The sequence below is a fragment of the Lagopus muta genome, chromosome 8, assembly GCF_023343835.1.
Source record: "Lagopus muta isolate bLagMut1 chromosome 8, bLagMut1 primary, whole genome shotgun sequence".
NCBI lineage: Eukaryota > Metazoa > Chordata > Aves > Galliformes > Phasianidae > Lagopus > Lagopus muta.
In genome coordinates this window covers 16,780,741-16,798,779 of record NC_064440.1, presented here as the reverse complement: position 1 = coordinate 16,798,779, position 18,039 = coordinate 16,780,741, and the positions used below count along the sequence as shown (strand labels likewise).

Below are 18,039 nucleotides of genomic sequence, written 5' to 3'. Positions count from 1 at the left end.
ATTCCCGACCTCACAGAGGGATCGGGCAGCTCGGTTAATGACCTGCAAGGCGCTGAGAACGCTGCCGGGGCAGGCTGCCCGTAGACGGCAGCAGCGGCGGGTCCCACCGCGGCACGAGGGGCGGCCGAGGTGCCACAGACACCGATGGAGGAAGCCTTACTCAGCGACCAGGCGCGGAGGCCGAGCCCCGCGGCGGGCGGTACCCCGCGCCGTCGCCGCCGTCGGGCGCCGCTCGGCAGCACGCCGCCCCCTCCCACAGCGACGGCCCGTCCCGATGCCCTGAGGGGGGCAGCTGACGCGAGGGCCGCGCACCTGCCCGCGCCGCCCGGTCCCGCCGCCAAGGAGGAGGCGGGCTGCAGGGCGCGGGTCGCCGCCTCCTCCCCCTGCCCGCCGCGGCGCGGAGCCGGCGGCCGCCCGCCCCCGCCGCCGCCCGCGCACGTGTGTGCCGGGGAAGGCGCTCGGTACGGCTCGCCGCCCGGGCGGCGCTTACCCCCCTCTCCTCCACCTCCTCCCTCCTCCGCGGCAGAGCAGCCTCCGCCCGGCGGCGCCGGGGCCGCCGGCCGACGTGCCGCCCGCGCGCAGCCGGGACGTCCCCGTCGCTGATGGCCGCCCCGTGGCCCGGTGCACCGCCCGGCGCCGGACGGGCGGCAGAGCCCGCGGGCAGCGGCTCTCGCGGCGCGGTGCGTTGCCCCAGGCCGCCGCCCCGGGCTCCGAGCGGGGAGCCGCCGCCGCCGCCCCCCGACAGGTGAGGCTTTGGGACGCCGGGAGGGCGCTGTGGAAGGAGGGGCGGCCGGGCACGACTTGCGCGTGGTGCGAAGTTGCCTCGCGGTGCTGCAAGCGCTCGGCTCCGCTGCGGGAGGGGCTGGCGCTGAGGGGAGAGGTAAAGGCGGGCGGGATGGCTCCCAGTCCCAGCTTCTGGCCCCAGAACGCACTGAAAAGTTGCGAGGTGAGGTTTTACGAAATGCAGTTGATGCGGAGCATCTCCCACTGTTCCCTTTTCTTAAAAGAGGTTTCTCAGTTTGAGATGAAGAGAGGTGGCGTTGCCCGCTCGGGGCGAAGGGAGCCGCTCCTCCTCAACAGGCAGCGCCGGGCAGAGCGAGCCATCTTCGTGCCGCCGGGCTGGAGCCGCTAGGGCTGACCATTCAAGCCATGGAGCTCTGGTTTTGGGCGAGGAACATGTGACTAGGCTTTTTATGACGCATCTGATCGGTTTTGGTAGACTGGAGTTCAGGATGTATCGAAAGACCGCATACGACAGATAGTTTCTACTCTTTTTTTTTAGTGCTCAGTACCACTTTAAGTGAAGGTTCTGCGTGGGTTTCCATTAAGAGATCCATTGCTGTTCCACAGTTACTGTACTCTGATGGTTTCCTACACTTTTGTACCAATCAGTATGCAACATCTAGAATAACACCGATGAATGTAATAAATACTAAGCTTGGAGCTATCAGCTCACACATGCAGAAGGGTCTAGTTATCTGTTGGCAGGTTAAAATACCTGGGGTGTTTTGGGTCCTGCTCCCCAAATGAAATCAAGCAGAAAAAGTGCTCCTTGATATTTTCTGTGTAAGACGGCCATGTCCTGTAATGCAGCAGCGTCTTATTTTACCGTCTTATTAATGTAATATTTTGAGCCAGTGCCTAATGGAACTCTTCTGCAAGTTTAGTAGTGATTATCTTCCCAACTCTTGCAAGTGCTGCTTGCTGATATTTGTGACACAATTAGATTTAAGTCACCAGAAGCTACTGAGCCATTTGTATTGTGGTGGGGTTATGGAGATTCAAACACAAAAGTAATTGGAGACAGAAATGAGTGTATTGTTCTGCACTGTTCGGTCTTGTCAATCACTTTGACTCCTGGTTCTGGAGGAAAAAAAGTTTCTATTTGATCAATATGTAGTTGTGATGTGCTTGGGAAGTATTACTGAGAAGTTACGTGCATCCGCTGTTGTAATATTTGTACATAGGGAATGGCATGAATACAGGAACAACAAAATATTTACCAATGTCCTTAGGAGCCAATGTAAATATATCCATGCTCTTACTCTGCAAAGACCCGTATTCAAACAACTTTATATTCAGAGCTGAATACTTGGATTGCTTTCAAGTAGAATTAAGCACTGTATGTTAATAGATTCAGCCTACTGATTAAAAAATAACCGTACAAGAAGCTAATTGCTGCAACTAGCAACTATCGGGGTACTGGTGCCTTAGCATGGCACGCAATGTAGTTGATTACTGCAATTTTAATGGCAGTTTTTGTGATAGTTATTATTCTGTGTTTTATTGAACAGGAGAAAAAAGACAGACGGCAAGATTTTGGAACTCCCATCAATTCCAAATCCTTTTCCTGAGCTATGTTGTTCTCCATTTGCATCAGTTTTGTCAGCAAGTCTGTTGCCCAAGGCAACTTCAAGAACTAAACAGGTAAGATTTGTAAATTATTATTTGACAAATACTAAACCATTTTCATGAAGGCTTGAAGAAAACCCAAGTTGCCTATTACAATATTTTTTTAATAAGGATGTTCCATATTTCTGTAATTTGGTGTAATTTTCTCAGTAGACCATTACTGGTTATAGAAAATGAGGTTTCAGAATCTGACAGTTCTTTCACAGACCGAAAATGTGACTCTGCAATTTTTTTTTTTTTTTTTTTTTTTAATAAAGTGGGACAAGTAGCAGACAAAATTTTACATCCTTAAATAAGAAGTTAATTTCTTTCTTCCTCTCTACCTTCAATTATTGTCATTAGTGCTATAGCATGGAGGGTTTTAACAATCACTCAACAGCTCCTTTTATCTGGAAGTCTAATTTTGCTAGAGTAATTGAATGAAAAAGTAACTGCCAGGGAAGGAATAAACGCTGGGCATGGCTGTGTTTTATCTGTGTGTGCATAGTTGATATTATATATAAGTGTGTATCTGTGTGTATTTTGTATGCATGTTTACAATTATTGTTAAGCATGTATATGACATGTCTTGTTACTATGCTTCTATAAATACCCTAAAATGTAAGCAAAGGGGAGTTGCGAGAGGGCAGACTGACAGCCCTGCTGTGCTTCTAGTGCAGCATATTCCTTGTCCCAGGCAGGGATAGAGGATAAAGAGGAGGAGCTTCCAATTAATGGGGATTGCTGATGTTGAAGATTTATCTTACTCTTTAAAAATTTACCTGTCTCATTTCTCTGTTCTTTTTTTTGAGACTGGAAAGAATTCTGACATGGAACATTCATGAGATTAAAGGTGCTACCTCTTTCACATTGCGTGTTTCAGTGGTCTGTGAGATCTCTGTTCTAATAATTTTAGGGGCAATAATGAAGGTGTAAAAGCTTACACTGCTGATATTTATTCAGGCTTTTTTTTTTTTTTTCCTTTTTCCATCACGAATTTGTATAGAAGTTAAAGTTTCTTGTAATTGTACTGTCTTTATTGACTTCTCTGAAAGTGACCAGCCATGGTTGTTTCTGTGTATCTGCTATAAAGAACAGATGCTAGAGACTCACCTAGCAAATTTTGGGTTGATGCATTAATGAGATCCCTTTCTTTTCCTCCTTTCTTTCTTTTTTCCCTCTCTTATGTTTGGTAAACTCCACAGATTCTTTCTTGCCATGTATTACATATTCTCTAAAAATAACTGTAGTGGCTTTCTGGACTGTTTGCACTGCTTTTTTTTCTTTCCACCAACAGAGTACTAATGTGAAGTATTTCTGGTCAGTTTATATGTAAGCATGGCTGATACAGTAGTGTAGAATCATGCTAGTTTCATGCCTGGGTACTGGGTACTGAAGTATTCATAGTCTTTTCACAGAGGCAGGAAAAACACCGTCTTTCAAGAATAGAAGGACTGGAAGCCACATTTAAAAAAATTTGTTCAAAATACTCATGTTGCTAGCTTAAATTGTGCCCATTGTGGTGATCTTTTTGCTTGCAACTGAAAGGTATAGGTTGCCCAAGCATGAATTAATATGCAAAGGTCAGCTGTCTGCTTTTGTGGCCTGTCATGGTTAAAATTACTGACTGGTACGATCAGTTAAGCCAGCTAAATGTGAGCTTCAGGTTCTCAGAAGCTGAAGTTTCTCCCTTGACAAATTTCACTTCTGTTTCTTAAGCAGTCTTGTTATACGTTTTATGACAGTTTCTCCTTGCAGTCCTTCCGTTTCTCCTGGTTTTTCACTAAAGAATATAGTACTCTCTGGTAGAAGGAGAAACGAAAACAGCTGGTTACTTAACAAGGTGAGTTAAAACAATAATAGCATGCATGGAAAGCCTGATCCATTTTCCAGAGTGCTGAAAAATTTAGAGTCTTTATGTTTTCTGAAGGCATTCTTACATGACCACAAGTTACTGTCCACAGGCCTTTTACCTAGATGCGGAGAAACTGTATTGGGCGAGGTAGAGCATTAGGCAGACTCAGCATGACTGGTCTTTTGTAAGTGTGAATGGCAGCTATTGAGTTAAACTCATATATCTGAAATTCAAGTTGAAGTCTTCTAATGTCTTTGTGAAATTACTTAGCTGTGAAAAGGAGAGGGAATGAATGCTAAGTGCATCTGCAAATAGGAGGAGCAAACCGGCTTTGGCTTTGACTTCCAACAGTTGGCTGTGGAGGCCGTGCTTGGAAGCGTGGTATTTCCATACCATGTTTGGGTTTTGTCTACTTTGCAAAAACTCTGTCTGCACGCACCTAATCAGTGTGTATTGAAGCCTCTAACTGAAAGTAGCCCCACGGTCACACTTATTACTGTTGCAGTTTCCTAACTTTTAAGATAAGTGAGCTAAAACTTAAGCACTCTTTATTTCTTGTTCTTCTACTACTTTTTTGTTCTTTGTATACAGTGTTGACAGCTGCCAGAATATTTGAATATTTTCTGCTGCCTCTGTGATGATCTACATATGTTTTCAATTATTCTTATTTTAGATTGCTTTCTCTTTGATTTAGTTTGTGCTATGCTTTTAATTTCAGGAATAATAAAGAAAAATTACAGAGTGGGTTTCTCCTTATATCTAATAGATAACTATTATCAAAATACGTGTTTCTAAAATAATAAAAAAAATGAATGTGCAACTCTTTTGTCTTATTTTTATCTCCAGAAGATATATTCTATTTCTAAGGAATAAAAGAAGTTTTCAGAAATATCTGTTGGTGCCATTACCACTCTCATAACATCTATGACATTTGAAGGGGTGGGATACTTAAATATCATTATTTTTCAAAATATGTTACTAACGTTATTTTGAACTCCTGTTTTCCTAAGCTGAAGTTCTTACTGTCTTTTCACGGTCCATTACCACGAGCCTTTTAAAGCTTTTAAAGCATTGAACTTGGTGCTTGAACAGCATGTCTGTTTGTGGGGCTGACTTACTGGAAATAAGTTTGTAAAAGCAAAATGGTAAAAGCCACATAGCAGAATAGTGGGTTGCCTCTGTGCTTGGAAAGTGGGACATCTGTGTGTCTGAACGTTGTTCAATCTGTCTCATCAACACAGCTGTTGGTCTCCTTGTTTCTCCTCTGTTTGGGAAGTGTTTTGTTTTATATTCTCAGACTTATAATCCCAGCATGTTAACAGTAATTAAAACAAGCTTACTTTCAGAGGCAAACTTGATTATTTATTGTCTTTCTTCCTTTCCCCCTCGCTTTCCATCTCTTTCCATGGATTGTCAATATTTCTGGTCTCTTGGTCTCAGAAGAAAAGTATGAACTACAACTCCCAGAAGACTTCATTTTTCAGTTTTCTGTTTGGAGGGAAAGATAAAATGATCTGAGAGCCACGAGACTTCCCTCTTTGCTCCCTGTTTGCTTTACCTACAAGATTAGAGTAAGGACTTCAGTTTTGAAAACTCTTCCTCATCTTATTTGATTTATTAGTTTCAATTCCAATCACATTGTATTATACTGTGTTATCTCACATTACACCACTATATTTAGTAAACTAAGTTTTTTTCCCTTGTCTCATTGCTACTGTTTTCTTTCATCCAGGTTCATCTCCCTACCTTTTCACCAAAAAGTGAGTTACTTTTTAATATCCTCACCCTTAAGAGGGTAATATGGAGATGAAATCAACAGCTGAATGTATGGATAGTAAAACCATTTTGTGGATTATATAATTTACTATGTATGAAATCATCAAATTTGGTGTCCTTAGAAGAAAAATAGAAGGGGATTGAGTGCTTTTGATATAAATAGCATTTTACTTGATAGAACAGCTTATTCTGGATGTCATCTCTAAGCAAGTGCATGAGAAGAAGGTTATCAGAAGCTGTGGAAGTAGTCTACATGGATTTGCCAAGGGGAAATCATGCTTGACCAATCTGGTAGCCTTGTATGATACTGTGAATGGCTCAGTAGATGGGAGGAGAGCAGTGGATGCTGTGTACTTTGACTTCTGCAAGGCTTTTGACACTGTCTCCCATAACATCGTCTTAAGCAAGCTCAGGAAGTGTGGGATAGGCCAATGGTCAGTGAGGTGGTCTGAGAACTGTCTGACTAGCAGAGCTCTGAGTGTTGTGTGCAGTAGTACAGAATCTAGTTGGAGGCTGTGGCTAATGATGTTCCCCAGGATCCTGTGTTGTACAACATCATCAGTGACCTGAATGAAGGGATAGAATGCACTCTCAGCAAGTTTGCTGAGGATACAAAGCTGGTGTGTGGCTGACATACACCAGAAGGCTGTGCTGCCATTCAGCAAGACCTGGACAGGCTCGAGACTTGGGCGGATGGGAACCTTTTGATGTTCAACAGGGATAAGTTCAGAGTCCTATACCTGGACGGGAATAAGTGCATGCGTCAGTACAAGTTAGGGGCTGAGCTGCTAGAAGGAAGCTGTGCAGAGAGGGACCTGTGTGTTGTGTTGGAGAACAGGTTGACCATGGGCCAGCGGTGTGCTCACGTGGCCAAGAAGACCAGTGACACTGACATCGTGGGGTATATTAAAAGGTCATTGGTGTGTGTTAAAAGGCCAGTGGGGTGCATTAAAAAGAACATGGTCAGCAGGTCGAGGGAGGTGATCCTCCCCCTCTACTCTGTCCTGGTGACACCACATCTGGAGAATTGTCAAAAAAGACAGTTAGGTTCTGGAGAGAGTCCAGTGGAGGGCTGCAAAGATAATGAGGGACCTGGAGCATCTCACTTATGAGAAAAGACAAAGACATGGAACTGTTCAGCCTGGAGAAGACCGAGGACAGATCTTATCAATATTTACAAACATCTAAAGGCCAGGTGTCAAGAGAATGGGGCCAGGTTCCTTTAAGTGGTCCTCAGCAGTAGTACAAAGAGCAGCAGGCACAACCTGGAACATAGGAGTTCCATATGAGCATGAGGAAAGGCTTTTTTATTTTGAGGATGACAAAGCCCTGAAACAAACTGTGCAGAGAGATGGTGGACTCTTGTTGTCTGGAGATACTCAAAACCTTTCTGGACACTTTCCTCTGAAACCCACTGTAGAGAAGTTGGTTTGGAAGTGGTTTTGGACTAGATAACCTCCAGAAGTCCTTTCCAACCCCTATGATTCTATGCTAAGAGCATACTGGGAAATGTTGCCTTTTCTGACAATATTTTAAGTGTTGGCTGTTGTTAGATGAAACCAGTGAGCTCACGTATGGAAACCTAATTGTGTCTTGGAGTTCATGTTCTGTAAGAACTGTCAAGGAACTGAACATGTAAAACAATTGTGCATTTCCTGTTTTAATTTTCAAAATTAGTAACTAGTACTATTGCCTCCAATAAAGATCAAAATGGATATAAGTGGGGGAAAATGTTTCTTGTAGGAAATAACTTCCATTCAGTAGTATACTTTCAGCTTTCTTTGGTCAAATGAACTAAAACTAACTTGCTATATATTTAATATTAATTTTTAAGTCTTCCTGAAAGCAAAACCTGAATAACTTGCATTGGAGTGCCAGTTCTTCCCCTGTTCAAGGATAAGCCAAAGAGGTATTTCATCACAAAAGCAGTTCAAGGTAATTAGTGCCTTGTTTCTTTAAATTCAATTAGAAGTGCAAAAATAAATCTGAAGAGAATCTCAAGGGGAAGAACACTCAATTTTTTTTTTTGGATGTTTTCTTGCCTCTTTTGTCTTCATTGATATTCTAAACAAGTAGATACTGTTATCGTTTAGAATCCAAATCCAGATACTCTCACACTGTTATTTCCAGGAAATCATTTGTATAAAAAAAAAAACCTCACATACATATTTGATTGTATGTGGATCAGTCCAAAAGTAATGCTTCCTATTTATTTCCAAGGAAACTCTTAATTCATCAGGAGAGCACAATAACACTGTTTGATGGAGCAAATTCTCATCTACAGAACACTGTTTTTCAACATAGTCACCACCATTAGCTGTGCATTTTCACCAGTAATGAACAAGAGACTACATGAAAAGCTTGTAAAAAATGTGTGTGTCTGACTGGAACGTGGCTTGTGTTTCACCTCACTTTTGCCATTGCTGAGATGCGCCACCACCTCACATCCACTGTTGGGTCTCCATAAGCATTCAGCAAGCACTGATGAATGTCAGTGGGTGCCATTTTTTCCACATGGAGTAATTCAGTGATAGCTCTTTGCTTCGTGCACCCTTCCATGTCAGACACCATTTTGTCAGACTGCCCCTCTGCTGCCATCTGTTGCACAGCAACAAAATGTAATGGAATATTGGTGGGAAGGTTCAGCCTCTGCTGCCATATTTCCAATATACGCCTCTGAGATCTTGGCCCAACATAACAAAACAAGAGATGTTACTTTTGGAGCTTGCAGTTGAATGTCACTTCCCTTTTTTGTGTTAACAGAACTTCACATAAAGCTCTTTGGCAAAGAACTGAGAGCAACTTTATGGCAAAAAGTGGATGTTTCTTTAAACGTTTCCTCTTCTAATTTTACATTTTATATTGAGCTTTGACTGTTGTAATTGAAGTCAAATTTCTATTTTTTTACTGTTATAATTCAGGCTCTTCTAGTGTACCCTCTTGAAACCTCATTCTTGAAAGTTTTACAGATAATTCTGTTAACAGACATAAATCGCTAAGGAGATGATACTTAAACTTTTAGTGATAGATGTTTTTGGCTGAAATACTCTTGTATTCTCTTGACTTTTAAACCAAGCAAAAACACAAGCACTTTTATTGACCTGTATTAATTGACAGATTTTCTAGCAAGTAGTCTTTGGTATGCTAATCTACAGTACGTGGCTTACAATATTGACTAACTTTGCTGTTGCTTTAATGCTTTTAGAGCTTACTTTGAAAACCAGAAATATTTATTTATTTATCTATTTATTTAGTGCTATGTCAAGCTTTATTCTGGGTATGTAAATGACTGCTCGTTAGTGTAACTGTGTTAGTGTGTACAGTCTTTGTGTAGACAAGGGCTAGTTTGTGCCTCTTTTTCCTCACAGTAGCCTTTTTCTTCTATTTTCAAGCTTTGAAGGATAAGAACTCTTTTCTCATGTTTGTTTCCTATACTCTTAGTAGGGCTGTCAAGTGAATAATTCTGTTGTTTGTTCTTACAATGAACAGTATGTTATGGCATCTAATGTGCATTTTGGGCACTTGAAAGGAAAAAATTCCAACCTTGTAGGACACAGATGCAGAGTGGTGAGGCACTTCCATCTCCTCTTAGTCTATTCTACCTGTGTTATCTGTGCACGAAATTGTGCCTGAACACCCTAAATTGATTAGTTCTGGAAGATTATGCCAGAGGTACCCATCATTATTTTTTGTGTATTTACTTTCTGTCTGTATTAGATGTAAGGAGGTCTGGAAACTGTGGTTTAAATAGCGTTGCTCCAGGGTTTGCACTATTTTTAACTGCCTGAGGGTTGAAATATCTTTTCCAACCAAAAGATGCATTAGTTAAATTTACTCTGTAATTCCAGTCCGTCTGTTTCTTGCCAGATTTCTTTCCAGGCTGGAGAGCATTGCACACATTCTCTTTTATCAGTTCTTAGTCTTTTTTCATTCCAGCTCCTAAACAAGTCTTAAATTACACAAAAAAGACAGGTTGAGATGCAGAAGAAAAGGGGAAAAGTCTTTCCAACCAGTTTACAGACTAACAGAAAAAACATCCTACAAAGAGCTGACTTAGAGAGCTCAAGATTCTTATCTGAAGTCTCTAATATGAGACCAGATTCAGTTGGTCTCCCTTTTGCAGTGACTCAGCTGGTGGTTTTTGCTCTAGTTTCCATGCTCTGTTCTTTGTTTAAAGGGCTGTTTCCTCCCATCAAGGAGAGGTTTGTTGCTGTTACATTAGATTAAAGTTATTTAGAGTACTATTACAACTTGTCATTTTAAGGCACACACCTATGTGCTTTGACCAGTCATCTTGAAACTAGAATAAAGCTACAGGTTTATTTAGACAAAAATAAGGAGGCAGAGCTGAACAATTTCAGAGTTTAGCAATAAAGGATATTGCCTGGCTTATATTCAAGTGGCCTGGCTGAAACATCACCTTCATAATAATCCTATGTTTATGTCCTGTCTTTTTGCAGTTTTTTTACATTGGTTCATTCATTATTGCATTTTTTTTTTTTTTGATGCAGAAAAGAAACTTCTTTCTGTGAAACTTGGGATCAACTCTTAATGTTATTACAAATTAACCTTGTACTTTGTTCCTTTGTTACTGTCCAAAAACAACCCAAGCAAACGTTCTAACTGGTAAAAAGACAAGCTATTTTTGTTTGTTTGTTTATTTTTTCCCCATTGTAATGTACAAACAAACAAGGTCAAACTCTACTGGTTTCTAAGGTATTGCTTCTGTAATCTTGTTCTAATTCACTTTTGTCAGAATTTATTATTATTATTATTATTATTATTATTATTATTTTGTATTTGTAGCGTTAAAAAACAAACAAAAAATCATCAGTACTGTCAAAGATTCTGGTCTTATTTTTGCCAATGTTTGTCAAATTTGAATGATTTTGGTCATTTTTTTTGGTATTTGATTATTTTAGGCTTCATCAACTTGAAATTCAAAACTGAAGTTTCATATCTTCTCTATTAGGACATTTTCTCAGTACAAAAACTGCCTCCTCTGAATCATTTGAGAAGGTATATTTGGAGTAAGAAACCTGGTACACTGCAATAGCTTCTTTGTGAAGAAAACCTCTGTAAATATATAAACTCTGAGTCTCCAGAAATCTGTGCTTTGTTATTCATCTCCTGAATTCTGACCTGACCACCTGAGATTTTGGTTCCATGATCTCTCCAAAGTGCGATACAAGTATGTGGTCATTGAAGCAGACAATGGTAAAAACGCTCTCAATTTCTTCAGATATACAAAAGACTTGACAGTTGAAGCCCACTGAAGCTGCAGGGAACTTCCACTTTAATGTTGCCAAGTTACTACCGATAACTCAGCTTTATTCACTTTAGCTTTAAAAGATTAACCTCTGACCAATGGAGCCTGAATCCTCATAGTTTTCAGAAGGAAGATGTGGTAGGTACTAACATTGTTCTTACTCATAAGTGAAGCCAGGAACGGCTACGTTTGTATAAAGACAGGAGAACTGAGATGGTTAGTCCATTCTATTGCAGCTCTGCACCTTTCATTGACAGATCCATGAAGCAGATATTTTTTGAGGCAGCTCCTCATTGGCGGTATTGTCAGTGAGTGAGTGATACTCTTGGGTAGGGGATGCCAAACTACAGTATTAAAGCACCAGAAAGCTAATGATAGCTTCTCTTTATGGAATGCTGTCTGAGCTGTCTTTTGTTCCAAACAGATTAACATTCCTGTCTGACTCCAAAGGATGCACAGTTTGGGTTATTAGAACAGTGCTTAATAACATTCATAATTTTGTATCACTCACTCTAGGTTATCATTAAGATGGATATTGAAAAATTTTGTGGATTGCTGTTTAAAGTCCTGACTCTTGAAGCTGTACTATTCTTAAAGTATTGAGAATTTTCTCCTCCCCCAGTTACTGTTGTTTTTTTTTTTTATTTTATTTACAATCTGAAAAGACTTGAACAGCAGTGTTTTGAAAGTGAAGTTCTAGATGGGCATTACAAGAAATAGATGGGAACTTGTGTAAGTATCTGGAGTGATAACTTCAGAGCCACGAGTATAGTGTTTGTCTGGGTTTTTTTCTCCCCTAATTTTTGCTTCATGGTCTTTTTGCTCTTTACAGAGGTAATCTTTATGCTACAAGGGCTGCTCCAAAAGTAATGCCTCCCATTTTGTTATCATGACCCATGGCGTCGGAGGCAGTATGGCAGTAGAGGCTGAACCTTCCCACCAGTATCCCATTACATTTTATTGCTGTGTAACAGATGCCAGCAGATGAGTGGTCTGGCAAAATGGCATCTGACATGGAAGGGCTTATGAGGCAAAGAGGTATCATTGAATTCCTCCATACGGGGAAAAATGGCAGCCATTGGCATTCAGTGATGCTTGCTGCGTATTTATGGAGACCCAATAGTGGATGTGAGCACAGTGAGGTGGCAGGTGATGCTTTTCAGTAGCAGCGACAGCAGCAGTGGTTTTCCATAAACTACTGCAGATTTTTATGAGCTGGTAGGTAGTCTCTTGTTCATCACTGGTGAAAATGCAAAACTAGTGGTGGCAACTATGTTGAAAAGTAGGATTTTATGGCTGAGAATTTGCTCTATCAGACAGTGTGTAGTTGTGCTCTTTGTGTTATAGTTTTCATGGAAATAAGTAGAAGGCATTACTTTCAGACTGATCTACTTAAAATCAAATATGTATTTGAGGGTTTGGGTTTTTTTTTTTTTTTTACAAATGATGTACTGATACAGCTTTCAATGGGATTTTTGGGTCTTAGGGATTCCAAAGTTTTCTAGCAGCTGATCATTTTATTAACAAGATGGGATGTTTCTCCAGCAAGTGGTAAAATCTCGTAATCATAAGCAGGAGGTGGCTGTTGACCACTGCTCATATTCTCCTTTTTGTCTTGAGAATGTTTAAAATGATTACTTCTAAGGGAATTAATTCCTTTATGAATGCCTTCAATTAGGGAATAAAGATAAAGGGAAATCTTCAGGACAGCATACTTAATTAAGTAAGCCTCTCATGTTAAAGTCCTGATAGGAGTCACCTCAAATAGGAAGATTAAAAAAAAATGCTAATCAGGCCAAAGAAAATTTTGCAAGAAGGACAGTTGTGGGAGGAGGAATTAAAAGGGAGAAGAAATTAGACCTCTGCTCTGATAACAGCATGAACTTTCTTTTCTCCAGCTTCAGTCACAGAACATTCATTTACATTTAAGAAGCTCGTATTTAGCCCAATAGCATTCATGATATTTAATACTTAAATCTTGAGAGAGAAATGTATATTGGTTATCTTAGAGATGTGCCTGTGCTTCCAATTTGTGTACTAATGGATTGTTCCTGCCTATTTTTGGTGGGTATGTATATGCTGCACACTGGTATTTCTGTCTGTTTGCTTTTCAGCTTGGTATTAGATCCACAGAAAAACAAGATATAGTAGATTGCCTTGCAGTCAAAATTGCATTTTTCAATGGTGCATTCTTGGGCTATAAATAGCCTTTTTATGTGAGTTCTGTTATGATAACTCCTGTTACTGATTACATTAAGGCCTTGAGCTTGTGAACAGCTGCAGGCACTTGATAATGACACAGTAATGGTATCAAATGTTAAGAAAACAGGCTAGAAGTTTACAAGAATATCTTGTAATCATTAGAATTCACTGCTATATAGCCCTCTTACAGTATGAAGGTTTTCTTATGACTTGATAGATAGAACATTGTTAGCAGTATATGTTTCAATTTGTTTTGAACCTATTGATTGCAGAAGTAGGCAGCTGAAAACCTTTGCATGGGCTATTTGTATAACAAGGATTTCAGATTCCACAGGTTGGTATGGAGAATTGGAGAACATGCAGGACTCCTCTGTGCTCTTTGGTGCTTACAAATTTAGAGCAGCATTAATGGATAGTGTTCTGTTTTTTACTATTGTTCTTACAATGTGAACACTTCCAGAATCACAAATTATGAATATAAATAATGTAAGGGGAGATTTTTTTTTTCCAGGCTTGTGTGATTGTTATTAATAATAACAGTAGCTTTCTCTAGCATAGTAGAACCCCTCTTGGATTAGCGTGTTGTAGCATTATGTGTAATTTTTATCTAGTTGCACTTAAATATTTGTATCTGATTGTTTTCATTATATTTTTGAATTGTTTCTTTTTTTAATCTAGATTTTTTTTCAGAGTATTGGGTTTATGTGTGTGTATGTGTGTGACAGGAGGTAACGGATATCTAATTTCAGATTGTCCTGGTAGGCTGTTTTGTTTCTTCTGCAGTGTTATATTAACATTTGTGTTGAAATGTTCATTTTCCAGGTAAAACCTGAATTTCACAGCTTAATAATTTATAATTTTTGTATAATTTGTATAATTATTATTCTGATAGATAATGGTAAATCACTTTGAGCTTATCATATTCAGATAATTTGAGAACATGAAACTTTCAAAGGAAGTTTCTGTCTTGTGTCCTCTGAAGACTTCTTTGGGCAACTGGACAGTGGGATTCATTTCTACCCAGGTGTCCACAAAACTACCCATTATTATGATCTTAAGACAATAGCTTCCTCATTCATGGAAATTGGGAATAACCAAGAAAATACGTTGTGTGGATAGGCTTTTTTTTGTTTTGTGTATTTCCCATATTTCTTAAAAGAAGATCAGAAGCAAGATGGATTTTGGAGAAGTGCTCCTTTTCGGTTACTTCTAATAAAATTTTATACTTTGTCCTTTGTACTTCCGCCCGTGAGACAATGAGCTTTATTTAATAACACACAAGATTAAACATTAATACATTCTTGAAGGAAGTCAAGCATTATAACTTAGTTCTTTTCTAGCAATCATTGGGCAAACACATAGAAGGTTTCAATGTATGAAAGACAATGCCAGATTCCCATTATGCTTCAACAGTAACTGGCAAAAGTGGATGCCAGGAATAGAATTGATGTGAAGCTGGAATTTTTAACTGCTGTGTTAATCAAGGTGTGTGGAAGACATAAGGTATTCTAAAGCAATAAATCATTGGAACTGCTGAAGGATGGACTAAAGTTGGATGCTACTTTTCCCAATCTTGAATGAGTTTTTAAACAGAAATGACTCAGCATTTCAGGCCCAACAAGGGGTATTTCCATCATAGAATCATAGAATTACAAGCTTGGAAAGGACCTACCAGATCATCTAATCTTCCCATTACCATTGCTACAACGAGCCTCTAAACCATGTCTTGTAGCTCCTCATCCAGACACCTCTTGAACACTGCCGGGGATGGCAACTCCACCACCTCCCTGGGCAGCCATTCCAGTGTCTGACCACTGTCTGAGAGAAAAAGATTTTCCTTATGTGTAACCTAAATCTCCTCTGGTACAACTTGTGTCCATTTCCTCGGGTCCTGTTTGTTGCCTGGGAGAAGACGCCAAACCCCTCCTCACCACAACCTCCCTTCAGGAAGTTGTAGAGTGCAATGAGGTCTCTTCTGACCCTCTGCTTTTCCAGACTGAACAATCCCAGCTCCTTCAGCTGCTCCTCATAAGACTTGTGCTCCAGACCGCTCACCAGTTTCACTGTCCTTCTCTGGACACATTCCAGGGTCTCGATGTCTTTTTTGTACTGAGGGGCCCAAAAATGAGCACAGTACTTGAGGTGCGGCCTCACCAGTGCTGAGTACAGGGGGATGATCACTTCCCTGCTCCTGCTGGCCACACTATTTCTAATGCAGGCCAGGATGGCATTGGCTCTCTTGGCCACCTGTGCACTGTTGGCTCATGTTCAGCTGAGCATCATCTGTAGGATAGCTGAAAATGAGTAGTATATAAATTACTGGAGAGGAAAGGTTTAGGCTTTTTCTAGAGAGCTACTGTGCAGAAATGATGAAAAAAGTACCCTAAGTGTTTGTATTTTGGGCTTATGTATTGATACAAACCTTAGCTGTTATCTGTTAAGCTCTTTCATTTGAATTGCAATTTTGAACTAGGGATTATTTTTATATTTATATTATTATAATAATATTATAATAGTACTTATTCTATTTCATAAATATGAAAATCAGCACGTGTAAAATTATTCTTACGGACTCTTCTAAATGAGATTTAAGAGGATATCTTCTGTTGTGACTGAGATAAAACACATTTCCAATTCAGTCCAAGCAGTCTGAGCATACAGTGAGGAAAATACATTATGGAGCTCTCTCACATGCTTGACTGACTGCTGTTGTTCGTTGATTTCTGTGTCACAAATACTAAAATACTAACAAGGCTTCTGCTTCTGAAATGAAAGCAGCTCCTTCTGAAGAGGGACATACGGAGACAGCAAAACCAAAGCCAGCTTTTCAGCATCTATCTTCTCGCTTTCTTCCTCTAACCCATATTTCTTTTTGCTTTGATTCTGTATGCGTATATTGCTAAACATACTTTCTTTTGAGAAAAAGACTTGGTAAAAAGAAGTTTTTTTTAATAAAACCAGTTTGTAATCTTGACTTTCAGAAAGTAGTTTCTGAGAATTTTTATCCAAGAATCTTTTTTTATGTATGAGTAAGGGTCAATTTGACCCGGTTATATCGTAGCTATAACTAGGGGGAAGGAGAAAGTTGACAAATGGGTTATTAATTCAGTGATCAGGAGATCAGAGTTTGTGCAGTACATTCTTCTTTGCCAGCAAAAAAGCCTGTCTGCTGAGAGCTACAAAATGACAAATTTGGAGGTGTCTTTCCAGTGCACAGTTTAGGATGTAGAGTTTTCTTACTTTTCCATTGCACTGCTCTATTGTGGTATGTTCTTTGTAATGCCTACCTTGTATGTGGAAGAGCTGAATCTGTGAGTTGTGTTGGTTCTTTTTTTTTTGTTTGCACATTAATCTCTTCAGTTAGAAGCATTTAATAGTAGATAATTGTCTGAAGAGGCAGAAGAGTAAACATCATAATGTTGCAAGTTACTAGAAGTTACTAGGTAAGTTATATGCACATTGCTTTACAGGTAATATATTCTACTTTAATGCAACTGTTTTTGCATAAGAATCAGACATTGTCAGCGCTCTAAGACAGTATATTGCATATTCTGTTTGAAGAATAAGACCTTATCTTTCTTTGTATAATGGGCTGTAGGAATAGAAAGGCTCGCATCACGTTAAAGGGTTTTTTTTCCTGTTGGGTAGCCTTATTTAAGCTGTAAGGAAATAGTTATTTGACAAACCTTTTCCAAAAACAGCCTGTATATGTTGCCGCAGTCATGCCAATTGAATAAGTGTTTCTTCCTACAGTGGAGAGACAGAATTAACCAGTGCCAAGTCGATAGAAGTACTTTGTCAACAAATGCAGGCTGCATAACAAATAACTTAAATAACTTACCTAATTTTACATCAGTAAAATTAGTGTAATTAGCTCTAGTGTAAAAAAGTACTAGCTAGGTTTAAGAAAAAACAAGTACAAAAAAGTAGTGTCAAAGTTTTTTGTAAACTTTAATGGAATTCTGTTCTCTGGATATTTTTTATCTACCAGGGCAAAAGCTGTGTCTGATTTGCTTGTTACCTATAAATGCTCACACTCCTGTTATGTCTGGCATAGCGAGGAATAAAATCAGCTGTTGTGACTCCATAGCCAGTACCTTAAGTACAACACTGACCTTCTTCTACTAGCAGGATATCTCACTTTCACGTATTATAAAGCATTGGAGCTACTAATGCTTACCAAGAGCTTTTCAATTCTTACCCAATTTAGTTATGCTTTCTTTAGTAGCAAGAAGTAGAAATGGTTTATGTTTTGCAATATCTGATAAGAAGTGTTTTCACTATTCAGTGCTCAGTGTTTTCAGAACTGTATCTGGAAACCAAAATGGGAATAAAAAGCTGCATAAATAAATTCATCTCACAGAGCTCTCTGGAAAGAGAGCTGGATCTGATTTTCTTCTTGTCCACCAGCAGAATTGCTTGCAGACCTGCCGTGGACAAGTCAAATCCTTTACTTGCATAAAACAAGGTGATTACATATTTGCCTTAAGGCATATTGACTTTCAAAACCTCTTTTTAATCTCACATTTATCAACAGTATTCATTT

General features: G+C 39.7%; 1 protein-coding gene across 1 annotated transcript in view; it reads left to right on the top strand.

Moving 5' to 3' along the window:
- Positions 1 to 602: 602 nt before the first annotated feature.
- GRB14 (growth factor receptor bound protein 14) overlaps positions 603 to 18,039 on the top strand; it is a 65,102-nt gene continuing 47,665 nt past the window's right edge. The window contains exons 1-2 of the mRNA XM_048952599.1: positions 603 to 745; positions 2,295 to 2,427. Coding sequence (XP_048808556.1) covers positions 603 to 745; positions 2,295 to 2,427 — 276 coding nt within the window. The remainder of the gene's footprint in view (positions 746 to 2,294; positions 2,428 to 18,039) is intronic.